Source organism: Rhinoraja longicauda, chromosome 12, assembly GCF_053455715.1.
Source record: "Rhinoraja longicauda isolate Sanriku21f chromosome 12, sRhiLon1.1, whole genome shotgun sequence".
Lineage (NCBI taxonomy): Eukaryota > Metazoa > Chordata > Chondrichthyes > Rajiformes > Arhynchobatidae > Rhinoraja > Rhinoraja longicauda.
The window spans coordinates 11,457,774-11,472,590 of NC_135964.1; the positions used below are offsets into that span (position 1 = coordinate 11,457,774).

The window sequence follows — 14,817 nt, forward strand, 5'->3', positions numbered from 1 at the left end:
AAATAATGTGAATATGTCACTGTACACTAATAACATTTTGAAGTTACACATTAGTTTTGAAATTCGCACATTAATTGATAATCAGCCCAAAAAGGTGGTAACTGGCTTTCCTGCTGTGTTTTATATTTTAACCCTGCCTTAATTAATTTAGTTATATAATCTTGCACTTAAATTTAATATTTACTCATTACAGTTCCACCACTGATTTTCTGGCACTCTTGTTTCCAGAGCTTTGCTGGTTTATCCAGCAGGCCAAGGAAGTCGGCTATGGGGATAGATGTGCTGGCTCCAGCTGGGCTGGAGTTCCAGAGCCCCGGCCGCAGGTTTCAAATTCAACCCACAGATCGACCATGGAAGTCCCAATGAGGTTGAGATTGGCTGCCTTGCCCAGCCTAGGTGCCACATTTTCAGGAAGACTTCTAGGGTACACAGGGGGGATTTCTTGTGGAACCCCTAGCGACCTCCAGCAAGTCTATACATCCTTTTTATTTCTTGCTTTTTTTCGATCCGATTTCTCCGTTTATTTGGCAAAGTGAAAAACGCGGAAACCATGCAAAAAGCACGGAAAATGGATTTTAAAACGAGGAAATCCACGGAAATGTGGAAAATTCACATGCCTGCTTACGTAACACTGGTATCTAATGGCCAGTTGGTGGTAGTGAGCAGTTGCTTAGCAGTCTTCCACAAACTCAAAGACTGGCTTTGAACTTAGTAGTTTAATTCCTATTTCATAAGTTCATAGGTTGCAGGAGCAGAATTAGGCCATTCGGCCCATTGAGTCTATGCCATCATTCAATCATGACTGATCTATCTTTCCCTCTCAACCCCATTCTCCTGCCTTCTCCCCATCACAACCCGACACCAGTACTAATCAAGAATCTCTCAGGATAGACACAAAAAGCTGGAGTAACTCAGAAGGTCAGACATCATCTCTGGAGATACTGACTGACCCGCTGAGTTACTCCAACTTTTTGTGTCTATCTTCGGTTTAAACCAGCATCTGCAGTTCCTTCCAACACAAGAATCTCTCAATCTCCGATTAAAAATATCCATTGACTTGGCCTCCACTGCTATCTGTGGCAATGAATTCCACAGGTTCACCACCCTCTGACTAAAGAAATTCCTCCTCACCTCCTTTCTAAAGGTACGACCTTTTATTCTGTGGCTTTGCCCTCTCATCTTAGACTCTTCGACTAGTGGAAACATCCTCTCCACATCCACTCTATCCAAGCCTTTCATTGTTCTTGAAATTTCAATGAGGTCCCCCCTTCATCCTTCCAAACTCCAGCGAGTACAGGCCCTTTTCCGTCAAATGCTCTTCATATGTTAACTGAATCATCCCAAGGATCATTCGATATAGACCTCCTCTGGCCTCTCCAACGCCAGCACATCCATTCTCAGATTTGGGGCACAAAACTGCTCACAATACTCGAAATGCAGTCTGTCCAGCGCCTTATAAAGCCTTCGCATTTAATAGTCCTTGCATTGATGCAAGTCACCAGGCATGAAGTACAAAGTTCAGCTCATCTCCAGAACAATTGCAGTCTGAAATTATCAAAGTCACAGCTGAACAAATATTTAATTTACCAGAAAAGAACACAAAGTGCTGAAGTAACTGAGCGGGTCAGGCTGCATTTCTGGAGTAGGTGGATGGGTGAGGTTTCGGGTCTGGATATGCCACTTTGTAGGAAGAAGGGTCCCGACCTGTAACTTCACCCATTCCTTCTCTCCAGAGACGCTGCTTGGCCCGCTAAGTTACTTCAGCGCTTTGTGTCTTTTTATGTAAGTTAAGCACGTGCTGTTCCTTGATTCTCCATTTAATTCACCAGAGTTTGGGGAATTCACAATGTATTGAGTGAATTGTTAACAGTATATCGAAACGAACAAAATGTTAAAATATTTAAACAAAATAAATATGTCACGTTTTATGAAATATTTACTTCGCCTAAATATCTCAGTTTTCTTCCAAATGCATCCCAATTCTACCAGCTCTTGTACGTCCACATCTGCACAGAGTGGGAGGCAAAGCCACTGGGGCTTGAAGCACATCAAAACACTTGCGCTGGCAATTGCCAGCAAATTGACTGTGATTTGAGGAGCAACAACTCACAGGTCAACCCTGACAAGGTTATCCTTCTGTAGGAAGGATGTGACAAGTGCTTTAGTGTCATATGTCCCAGATAGAACAATGAAATGATTACTTGCAGCAGCACAACAGAATATGTACACTGTAAATATGTATGTGTGTGTTAAACTGTAAAGAGGGGAAAGAAGATTCACAAGGATGTTGCCAGGATTCGAGGGCCTGAGCTACAGGGAGAGGTTGGGAAGGCTGGGGCTTTATTCCTTGGAGCACAGGAGGATGGGTGACCTTATAGAGGGCAATGGGTAGATGGAACAAGCTGACAGAGGTGGTGGTTGGGGTAGGTACATTACATTTCAAAGACATTTGGATAGGGACACAGATAGGAAGGTTTTACATAGATACAAGGACAATAGGTGCAGGAGTAGGCCATTCGGCCCTTCGAGCCAGCACCGCCATTCAATGTGATCATGGCTGATCATCCACAATCAGTACCCCATCCTGTCTTCTCCCCATATCCCTTGAATCCGCTAGCCCCAAGAGCTCTATCCAACACCCTTTTGAATGCATGCAGTGAATCGGCCTCCACTGCCTTCTGAGGCAGAGATATATGGGCCAAATGTGGGCTGGTGGGACGAGAGTAGATGGGGGCATGTTGGTTGGTGTGGATGAGGGGACAGGGTATTTTGTCCATTGGCTGGGGATTTTGTCGAGGTTCAAGTTGATCAAAGATCAAGATCAAACAAAGATTGGAACCAAAAATGGAAAAAACCCAACTATTTTGAAAATTATCCATTGAACTTTTCTGTAAATGACACGTACTTACTAACAGTTTGCTCCGTATCTGGGAACCAAGAGCTGTACATTGCCACCTCCACATCACTGTAGATGGATCTATGTGGTGTCGATGAAATGTCAGCTTTGATGGAGTAACCACTCATTCCTTGGACCAGCCAGTAGTTACTGCTGTTTCTGCTGCAGTTAACTAATCCCAGTGAATCAAAAGTCTGATTTTTGCTTTGTAGCAAAATATGAAATACACATTGGCCTAAAAAGACACAAACAAGTCAAAAGTATTAGAACAATATATAATATAAGAAGATATTAGAACATTCACTTAAAACATTAAAGTATTAGAACATTCACTTCATCTTCATGTGTAGGAAGGAACTGCAGATGCTGGTTTAAACCAAAGATAGACACAAAAAGCTGGGGTAACTCAGCGGGTTACTCAGCATCTGAGGGATAGATTTAAGGTGAGGGGGGAAAGAATTAATAGGAACCCGAGGGGCAGGTTTTTCCACACAGAGAGTGGTGGGTATATGGAACGAGCTGCCAGAGGAGGTAACGGAGGCAGGTGCTGTATCAGCATTTAAAAGGCATTTGGACAGGTACATGGATAGGAAAGGTTTAGAGGGATTTGGGACAAACACGGGCAGATGGGACTAGCTTAGATGGGATATCTTGGTCGGCATGGACAAGTTGGGTCGAAGGGCCTGTTCCCATGCTGTACGACTCTACGACTGTCCCAAGGTAATCACTAAACAACCACAGATACTTAATTACTTCTTGCCATAGTCTCTTCCAAACTTCCTCTTTGCCCTTCCCTGTCCTGGCTCCCCACACAGCTGCCAGGTTATGTAAATTCTAGAATTGAATAAGCAACTATATAATTAGGTTGAGCGGCATGATTTTGTTCCTGTAAGACTGCACAGTATTTCACATAATAAATACTTACTGTTCCAATCAGCCAAGCAAGAGACATGAAGGTTAAAGAATAAATAAGTTGTTGAGTCACAGACCTTACACTGAAAGTCTAATCAGAAAAGGTGCTTTGGAAACCAAGCCGTAACTTGGAGGTTAAGCAGCCCCTTCTCAGCCAATGCTTGCTCAATCTGGCTTTGCCTCCCATCTCCCCAGTCCCCACCTCTTTAAACTGGTTAGTTTCCCTCTGCATGTGGCAGCTAGAAAAATGCTGATGGTTGAGGTTTCAGGTTTAGGTTTATTCTTGTCACGTGTACAGAGGTACAGTGAAAAGCTTTGTTTTGCATGTTATCCAACTGTTCAGAGATACCATACCGAGATACAATCAGTTCCAACTCAAGTACAATAGGTAGAGCAAAAGGGAAGATACAGAGAGCAGAATATAATTCTCAGCATTGTAGAGCACCAGTTCCACAAAATCCAATGTTCGCCATGGAGTAGAGGTGAATCGAACAGTACCCTAGCTTATCAGAAGCCTGATAACAGGGGCTGAGGCTGTTGTTGAGCTGATTGAAGTTTATAAAATTATGAGGCATACTGTAGATACTTTCAAAGAAGTCCTAAACAGGCCACCACCGGCAGTACAGCCACATATTCCCAAAACCAGGATACCACTACATATGAAGTGTGATAGACCAACAAAATCAGAAATAAAGGCTGCAATAAAGCAACTGAAAACTGGCAAGGCTGCTGGCCTTGACAATATTCCACCTGAAGCCCTTAAAGTTGATATAGACTCATCAACAGACATGCTCTACGGCTTCTTTGGGAGAATTTGGGAAGAGGAAAAGACACCACAGAATGGGCAGAGGGATATATTGTGAAACTGCCAAAAATAGGTGACCTAAGAAAATGTAACAACTACTGAGGGATCACCCTTCTTTCTGTACCCAGTAAAATTCTCAACCGGGTCATCCTCAACGTCTTTAGGAAGCTGTAGACGAGAGGCTACGGGACCAGCAAGCAGGATTCAGGAAGGATCGCTCATGCACAGACCACATAGCAACACTACGCATCATCATTGAACAGTCTATTGAATGGACCACGTCCCTGTACATCAACTTCATCAACTTTGAGAAAGCGTTTGACAGCTTAGACAGGACAACACTATGGCACCTAATGGACCACTATGGAATTCCCACAAAGATCATAAACATAATCAAGAACTCGTATGATGGAACCTCATGTAAAGGTATGCATGCAGGCCAGCTCTCCCAGAGCTTTAGTGTCAAGACGGGCGTCAAGCAGGGATGTCTACTGTCACCATTCCTGATCCTCCTGGCATTTGACTGGATCATGATGGAAACAACTGAAGGGGAAATAAATGGAATTCAGTGGACAATGTGGGAACAGCTAGATGACATTGACTTTGCAGACGGCAGAGCTCTCCTTTCACACACACACTCAGATACAATTGCAGGAGAAGATGGACAGACTCTTACAAGCTGCAACAAAACTTGGTCTTACACCCAATACAGCAAAAACACAGGTGATGAAGATCCACTCCAAAACCAGCAACCCTATCCTCATGCACAGCACTGGCCTGGAGGAGGTAGAAACATTCACATACCTAGGCAGTGTTGTGGACATCACCGGTGGGGCAGATGCAGACATAAAAAGCAGAATCAATAAGGCTAGGGTGGTGTTTAACATGCTCAGGAAGATCTGGAGCTCAAAATACATCTCAATCAACACCAAAATACGCATCTTTAACTCAAATGTGAAGCAGGTAATGCTGTATGGATCAGAGACATGGAAAACAATAAAACACACAACAAACAGGCTGCAAACATTCATTAACACCTGCCTCAGGAGAATACTAAACATCTGGTGGAGAGACAAAGTAAGCAATGTGGACCCGTGGAAAAGAACAAGCCAGGATCCCATTGACTTACAAATTCGAAGGAGAAAATGAAGTTGGATTGGACACACCCTCAGAAAACCTGCCACAAACATCACCCGGCAAGCCCTGAAATGGAACCCACAAGGAAAAAGGAAAAGAGGTCACCCCAGGAACAGCTGGAGAAGAGGTGTCCAGGCAGAAATGTCTGGGAGTGGGCTCAACTGGGGAGATCTCGAAAGAACTGAGTGAGGTGGAGGACATTTGTTAATGGCCTATGCTCTCTAGAGGAGCAAAGGGCTTAAGAAGAAAATGATACTGTAGATAGGGTAGACAGTTAGAACCTTATTCCCTGGGTGAACGTGTCCAATACTAGAGGGTATATCTGTAAGGTGCAAGGGGCAACGTTTAGAGGAGATGTGTGGGGCGTTTCTTTTTTACATGGAGGTTGGTGGGTGGCTGGAACACATGGCCAGGGGGTGGTGGTGGAGGCAGATAGGATAGTGGTGTTTAAGAGACTTTAGATAGGCACATGGATATGCAGGGAATGTAGGGATGTGATCACGTGCAGGCAGAGGAGATTAGTTTAATTTGGCATCATATTGGGCACAGACATTGTGGGCCGAATGGCCAGTTCCTGTGCTGGAGTGTTCACTGTTCTATTTCCGTCCAAATGAAGAGTTGTGACTGAAAACGGCAACTATACATCTCGCTCCACAGATGCTGCCTGACCCGCCGAGTTCCTCCAGCTGCTCTGCTATGAGGAACTTCAACAAGTTTCAGTCAACCACCACATGGGGGAAGATAACAAAAAAAAAGAAAGTCATATCAGTTTGAGAAATGCCCAGCAATGGACTACATTACAGACCTAGTGGAATCCACCCATGGATGAAACCATGAGAGGCTCTGAAGGTGTTGAATTTCACATTGGCATTGGTCACCAAGCAAGACCTGGCCCCTTGTAACAAACCCATTGAGCTGAAGTCCAACTACAGGTGCAGCAATGGCTACAGTGGAGCTGAGAAAGAGATGGGGACTGGTGTCGCGGAACCAGAGCCTGTCTGACCATCTGAATTCCTCCCGCACTTTGTGTTTTGAGCAGAAATGGCCAATAGTTAAACTCTCCACATCTAGAGTATGGGTGAATGCGTTTGTTGCTGACAACCCTAATGAATGGACAAGGTGACTGATGAATGCCAAATCCCTGAATTCAGCCATCTACAGGGGCCACTAGCCTACGTAAAATGAAAGAAGCTGGCATTTGGAGAGGCCTGCATTGAGTTGATGCCAGAACTGTGCTTAGGAATGTGAAACTTGACCAGGAACCTTTGCTGTTGAAGGCATTTAAACTCACAATACAAGTTCCAACATGTACCATTTGACGTCAAAGTTACAGTCAAGACCTGGCGCGAGAGAAAAAAGAAAAGACACAAAACAGAAGCCAAGGAACAGTCAGCACAGCAAATGACATCATGACCTGTGGAATGGATGGCAATGTCAAGAACAGTCATCTACACACGAGGGAGAGCTCAACAAATCAGATCTCAAATAGGATTGATTGAAAGACACAGAATGGAAACAGCCCCTTCAGCCCACCGAATCTATGCCGACCTTCGATTCACACTAAAGATAGACACAAAAAGCTGGAGTAACTCAGCGGGCCAGGCAGCATCTCTGGAGAGAAGGAATGGGTGACGTTTTGGGTCGAGACCTTTCTTCAGGCTAGTTCTATTTTATGCCACTTTTTCATCCATACCCGACACACTAGGGGCAATTTTACAGAGGGCTAATTAACACACAAACCTGCACGTCTTTGGGATATGGGAGGAAACTAGAGCACCCGGAGGAAACCCACATGGTCACAGAGAGAAAACTCCACACAAACAGCACCCGAGGTGAGGATGGAACCCGGGTCCCTGGTGCTGTGAGGCAGCAGCTCTAACCGCTGCGGTAAACCAAAAGTATTTGTATCCAAACCATTTGTTTCAGCAAAAATATGCCAGCACTGTCCGAGAACGAAAACAGTTGCACAGATATAGAAGAGAGTATGTTTACCAGAGACAGTGATTATGGACTTCAGCAAGAGGAACTTATGAACAACACCCAGCAAGTTTGCAAAGAGAACTTGTGCAGTTTCAGTTACGATTTTACGCCGAAACACAACACCGGAAAAGTACTGGCAAATGATATGTAAATCATCTGAACTGAGAGGTCCAGGTGCAATAATGTACTCACTGGTCGACGTGATGTAAAGACAAGCTTGCAAGGTTGGAGGATGAAGAGGAGGAGGAGTTGGATGAGATGGGAAGATGAGAAGTTGGGAGAGGATTTCACTGCCGGTGAAGCAGGCATTGGCCCCTCAGGATTCAACTAACTCAGCCAGAAACAAAATCATCTTTGACTGCAAGATGGTGTTCCATCGTTGGTGAAGAATCGTTGGACCCGAAGACATGGAAGAAGAATTTCTTTGGGTGATGCTGGCAGGAGCTCAGATCCCCCCGATGTGGGAGCTTGATCGCCCTGATGCAGAGGGCACGACCGCCAGCTAAGGGAGCCAAGATCGTTCCATCAACGGAAGGCTCGAGGCCCCCGACCGCGGGAGGACAAAGAAGGGAAGAGATTGAACTTTTCTTTCGCCTTCCATCACAGTGAGGAATTTGGAGGAGTCACTGTGGTGGATGTTCATGTTAAAATGTATTTTGTGTGTTTTGTTGCTTTTTATTGGTATGACTGAATGACAAATCAAATTCCTCATATGTTGCAAAACATACTTGGCTAATAAAGTATGATTATGATGAGCATCTGGAGCATCGTGTGGGTGCAGAGAAATGCAACGAGCGAGCTGGAACATCTGTACAGTGAAATTATGCCAACAGTAGTGTTGAGGAAATGGTGTTGACATGACTGAATGTAGAAATACACAACTGAAAGAGGAAATTATGGAGACTGAGATAGTATCAAGGTCTTGGCCAAGAGCTGATTTGTTCACCTACATGAAGGATTGGCACCTCAGTAACAGTTAACTCCTCAAAGTTCCCATTTATTAGATGAAAGACGAGGGAGTTGCAACATTTCCCACAACAGTCTGAATTCTATTCGCAGTTCAAAGGACTCCTGAGAAACTAATATGCAGGGGGTGCCTTTGAATCACCATGTGACTTCACCTCCATCGTCGTGGCTATCCCTCAAGGTCGAGGATGATGGTCTACGTTCCGATGTCAGAATGAAGACGCCTGTGCGTGTGTTTGTTTAACGTGTACTTGATGTTGCACTTCAAGAAGCACACGGTCCTTCACAAATCAATCAACGAATTCCAATGGCAGGGGAACCAAGACGATTGGAGCTGATGGATCTGTTGCAGCCTTCATCCGCCTTCACAGCCGTTGAGCTCAAGATAACTTTGTCCGCCTGGTCTGCCGTTGAGGTCTTGTGCGTTGGATCGTTCTTAGTCTGGACCCTCGTCCTCGACCTTACCGCCATGGGTGGCCCTACCAGAAGCTCGTGCTTCCGACGACATCGCTCACGGAATCATGGGGGCATGCAAGCCTCTTCACCACAACAAGGTGAACGATCCGAAGAGGACACCTCCATACCATCCAAGAGGTTTGCAGAGGATAGGGTCAAACTATCAAGAGATGGTCGCTGAGATTTAAATTGTAAAGACCCAAAACCTAAAAACACGATCGACACCTCTTAAAAGTGAAATGAAATAATTGACCAAGAACATGAATTTACAAAAAGTAAATGACATCAAAGATAGACACAAAATGCTGGAGTAACTTAGCGGGACAGTCAGCATCTCTGGAGAGAAGGAATGGGTGAGAGCCTTCTTCGCGACCCGAAACATCACACATTATTTCTCCCCAGAGATGCTGCCTGTCCCGCTGAGTTACTCCAGTATTTTGAGCCTATCTGCGGTTTAACCAGCATCTGCAGTTCCTTCCTACACAAGTAAATGACATATTTGGCCATCAACATTCATCCATCATTGGACCAAGAGTTAATGCAACTAATACATAGATAAAAATAAATCAGCACTGCAAATAATGTGTCAGAAGAAGCTGCAGATGCTGGTTTATACCAAAGCTAGACACAAAAAGCTGGAGTAACTCAACGGGTCAGGCAGCATCTCCGGAGAAAAGGAATAGGTGATGTTTCAGTTCGGAATGTTGCAATTGTCTGAAGAAGGGCCAATACGTCACCTGTTCTTTTTCTTCCGAGATGCTACTTGACCTGCTGAGTTACTCCAGCATTTTGTGTCTACCTTCAGCTCTGCAACAACTTGGCTCAATCATTCCCCATGTTGTGGAGAGGAGATGTAGCGCATGTACAAAATTCAGTGATGAAAACATTGACCTTAGCTCTTCACCGGTAAAGCTGAAAATCCTACACCATTGGACTTGAATGGGTCAACAGATGAGACAGAAGCAAACTCATCCTTCAGCAACAACCGCATTGAAAGAACAGGAACATGTCAACGGCAACATCAACACTAGGACCAGCACCTCCACACAATGGGTGCAACCTCAACAGCAACAGGACTGAGTCACACCACACCACCAAACTTAGCACCAACTCAGATAACAAAATAATTACGTGCACAAAATGAAGACACTGTTATTCTGCCCAACCTTGCAATCAAAGAGTTATGTTGAAAGCATCTCAAGCTATATAGTAAGATTGAAGAAGGACCAAGATTGTTTGGCTAACTTTGTACAATGTCACTCACTAGTCACCACATTATAACATTCAGACAAGCGTATGCAAGAAAAAAAATGTAGAATAAATACATTGTTTGTGTCACTGATTGGCTGCTGAATTAACAAACAATTTTCTGGAAAACTTGCCCAGGGTGTGGTTGCTGCCTGTCTCCACCCAAGGCACCAAACTTCAATAAAGGACTTGGCCTCCATGATGTACACTGCTGGGCATCCTCAAGGCCAGAGCCAGCAGCCAGTCACCTTCATTCCTCAAAGTCATCCTTGGCTTGTATTCAAGAACGTTTGTGGCCAAATGCAGCAAATTGGATTCAAGCGGTGCTCTTAATGCACCAAACGCGTTACAGGAGCCATGGGTGGGGCCAAGTGGGGAATGATTGCGGTCGCTGTTGCTATGCTGAACACAAAACATCTAGTCGACAACGATTCAAGCAGAGCAGAAAAATTAGTTTTCACAAACCAATGTCACCATCTATGTGAGGAGCCACAGGGGGTCCCGACTACGGGCGCCGTCTGTACGGAGTTTGTACGTTCTCCCTGTGACTTGCGTGGGTTTTCTCCGAGATCTTCGGTTTCCTCCCACACTCCAATGACGTATAGATATGTAGGTTAATTGGCTTGGTGTATGTGCACATTGTCCCGAGTGTGTGTCGGGTAGTGTTAATGTGCAGGGATTGCTGGTCGGTGCGGACTCGGTGGGCCTGTTTCCGCGCTGTATCTCTAAACTAAACTAAAGATAGGAAAGGTCCTCGATGAGTATTTCTCTTCACTTTTACCATGGAGAAAGACATGGGCCGACAAAATTGGGATACTTAAGGAAGCGTCTTGAAAACAGTCTGTTTTACCACCGAGGTGCTAAATGCCCTACGGTGTATGAAGGTTGCCAGCTCTCCCAGTCCTGGTCAGATATATCCACGGACAATATGGGATGTGAGGGAAGAAGTTGCAGGCTCCCTGGCTGAGATTCATGAATCAGCATTGGACATGGGTGGATGCTGGAAGGCTAGAGGGTGACTAATGTTGTGCCTCTTTTTAAGAAGGGCTGCAAGGGAAATCCTGGGAACTATACGTTAGTTAGCCTAACATACGTGGTAGGCAAGTTACTGGAGAGGATTCTGAGGGATTAGATATATACCTGTATGTATTTAAATGAACAATGTCAACATGGTTTTGTATGTGGGAGATCATGTTTTACAAATCAGATTGAGTTTTTTTGAAGAGGTAACCAAAAAGATTGATGAGTGCAAAGCAAAGCCATGGATGTTATCTATATGCATTTCAGCAAGGCATTCGATAAGGTTCCACATGGTCAGCTGCTCTAGAAGGTTGGACCGCATGGGATCCAGAAGAGATAGGTGACTGGATAGGGAATCGCCTTCATAGAAGGAAGCAGAGGGTGATGGGGGAAGGTTGTTTTTTCCAGACTGGAGGTCTGTGACTAGTGGTGTGGCTCAGGGTTCAGTGCTGTGTGTGGTTGTGCTGGGTGTGGTTTCTAGCAACGATTTGGATGGGAACCTAGAGCGCACGATTAGTAGGATTGAAGAAGATACCAAAGTAGGTGGTATCGTAGACAGTGAATATAGTTAGCAAGTATTACAATGGGATCTTGATGGGTTGGATCTTGATGAGGAATGGCTAATGGAGTTTTGGGAAATCACACTAGGGCAGGACATTCACAGTGAATGGTTGGGCCGTGGGAGTGTTGGGGAATTGAGTATGGAAGTTGGGGTGTTATGTTACAGTTATACAAGATGTTGGTGAGACCACACTTGGAATATTGCATACAGTTTTGGTCACCCTGCTATAGGACAAATGCTGTTAAGGTGAAAGGAAGATTTACAAGGATGTTACCAGGACTTGAGGGTTTGAGCTATAGGGAGAGATTGGGCAGGTCAGGGCTTTATTCCTTGTAATGCAGGAGGCCAGACTAATTCATAGAAGATTCAGATGAACAATGGGCATACTGCACAAAGGTGAGAGAAACACTGCTGTGCTGTGCTACTGCACGTTGTGGGCAGCTGGAGGCAAAGTCTCTTCTCAGGAAAGGAGTGGGAGGATGTTGCCTCTGGCGTTGAGCCCGTGAGACTGGAAGAAACGCATTCCTGCAGAGAACGCATTCCTGACCACACCAGGTCAGGACGGGGGAGTTGGACATGTTCCCAGGTCCTGCATCAGCTCACAGCTGGGACAGATTGCAAGCCGGGGCCAAAGGTGAGGGTTTGGCGATGGTGGGAGTTTGGTGGAGAGGAGGGATGGGATATCACTTGATCAACCTTAAGGAGCAGAGCCACCAAACCAAACGCATCCTTTTGTCCAGCCATCTGCCTAACTCCTCCTCATCACTCATCAGGCTTCTTCATTTTCTTCTTCCTCATCCTCCTCCTCATGCATCCCCACCACAATCAGCCAGAAGAGACCGGCCTGAAACGTCACCTATCCATGTTCTCCACAGATGCTACCTGACCCGCTGAGTTACTCCAGCACTGTGTGTCTTTTTTTGTAAACCAGCACATGCAGTTCTTTGTTTCTCCATTCATCCTGATTATAGGTACGATGTGTTTAGTATTTCAGACAGGATTTCACTGTGGCCAAGGTTAATAATGAGTATCGTTGTGGACAAACTGAAGAGTCATTGACATCTGTGGGTGGAGCAGAGACAGCTGTCCACTCTCCTCCGCAATTCTAGGGCCAAGTGGAAACTCCAGGAGTTGTGTGCGTCACGGGGCCTCAGCTTTTCAGGGAGGCTCCAAATGCTCAAACTCCTACGGAAAGTTCCTGGGCTTGAAAAGCAGCAGGGTTTGAGTATCTGAGTAAAGAGGTCATTCTGCACTTGTGCAGGGCCCTGGTGAGACCACATCTGGAGTATTGCATGCAGATTTGGTCTCCTAATTTGAGGAAGGACATCCTCGCCATTAAGGCAGTGCAGCGTATGTTCACGAGGTTAATCCACGGGATGACGGGACTGTCATAGTAGGAAAGATTGGAAAGACTGGGCTTGTATTCACTGGAATTTAGAATGATGAGAGGGGATTTTATAGAAACGTATAAGAATTATAAAAGGACTGGACAAGCTCGATGCAGGAAAAATGTTCCCAATTGGGGGAGTCCAGAACCAGGGGCCACAGTCTAAGAATAAAGGGGAGGCCATTTAAAACTGAGGTGAGAAAAAACGTTTTCACCCAGAGAGTTGTGAATTTGTGGCATTCTCTGCCACAGAAGGCAGTAGAGGCCAATTCACTGGATGAATTTAAAAGAGAGTTAGATAGAGCTCTAGGAGCTAGCAGAACCAAGGGATATGGGGAGAAGGCATGCATGGGTTACTGATTGTGGATGATCAGCCGTGATCACAATGAATGGTGGTGCTGGCTCGAAGGGCCAAATGGTCTCCTCCTGCACCTATTTTCTATGTTTCTATGGTTCACGATAGGTGGGGCAAGTACTATCACAACATTCAGCAGGCACTATCACAACATTTAAGAGATAGTTGGATGAATACATGGATAGGAAAGATTGAGAGATATGGGCCAAGGGTGGGCAGATGGGACGAGTGTAGATGGGGCATGTTGGTTGGCGTGGGCAAGTTGGGCTGATGAGCCTGTTTCCACGCTGTATGACTCTAGGTGTGCCGTGGTGTGCAGACTCCAGGAATGGATTAATCTGCAGTCAGGGAGAGCTCGGCTTAACCGGTGGCTGATGGCAGGACAGAGGGTCCAGTTCTAGTGTTGGACTCTTGCACTCTGCACCTGGTCGGGAGCTTTGCTGATTAATTGTGAAGCTACCAGTCCACTTGCTTTGTTCGGTGCGGCACCTACCCCACATGTAGTGACACCAGCTGTCTTCAGGCAACACTATTCAAAGAACCAACGGCATCGTACATTCTGCAAACACCCAGCTGAATCTTCACACCATTTTGTTTCCTGTCCTTCTTTGTCACGTTCCCTCTGAGCAAACGGACACCACAATCTCTTGTAGATATCCGTCACGTCACCCCTCCGAAAGCAACCCTTCCTGCCAGCTTTCTCAGTGTCCAGCTGTCTTTCACAGTCGTGAAAGGACCCTCCAACTCGTTGAGATTTTGCTTAAGCAGAGGAGTTCATCAAAGGGAGGATTTCGAGACCTCCCAGGCGCAAACAACTGAATCTTCACCGTAATCCTGGACTCTACCCTCCTACAGCCCTCCAGCATTCTGCAACCTTCTCCTCCCCTCACCAATTCCCCTGGTTAACTCTTTCTTTCCTCTGACTGTCCTTGCTGCCCTGCCATCTGGTTGGCATTTCACCAACTATGTTTTCAAGGAACTCTGTCAGTCCAATTCCCATTGACCTCAATTTTGCCAAACTCGCGATTTATTGAGGACACCTTTAGAAGAGAGGTCTCTAATATTCACTGCATCGCAGATATTATAATTCTGG

General features: G+C 45.4%; 1 protein-coding gene across 1 annotated transcript in view; it reads right to left on the reverse strand.

The window, feature by feature from the left end:
* LOC144598643 (suppressor of tumorigenicity 14 protein homolog) overlaps positions 1 to 14,817 on the reverse strand; it is a 39,624-nt gene that overhangs the window by 14,000 nt on the left and 10,807 nt on the right. The window contains exon 6 of the mRNA XM_078408853.1: positions 2,906 to 3,131. Coding sequence (XP_078264979.1) covers positions 2,906 to 3,131 — 226 coding nt within the window. The remainder of the gene's footprint in view (positions 1 to 2,905; positions 3,132 to 14,817) is intronic.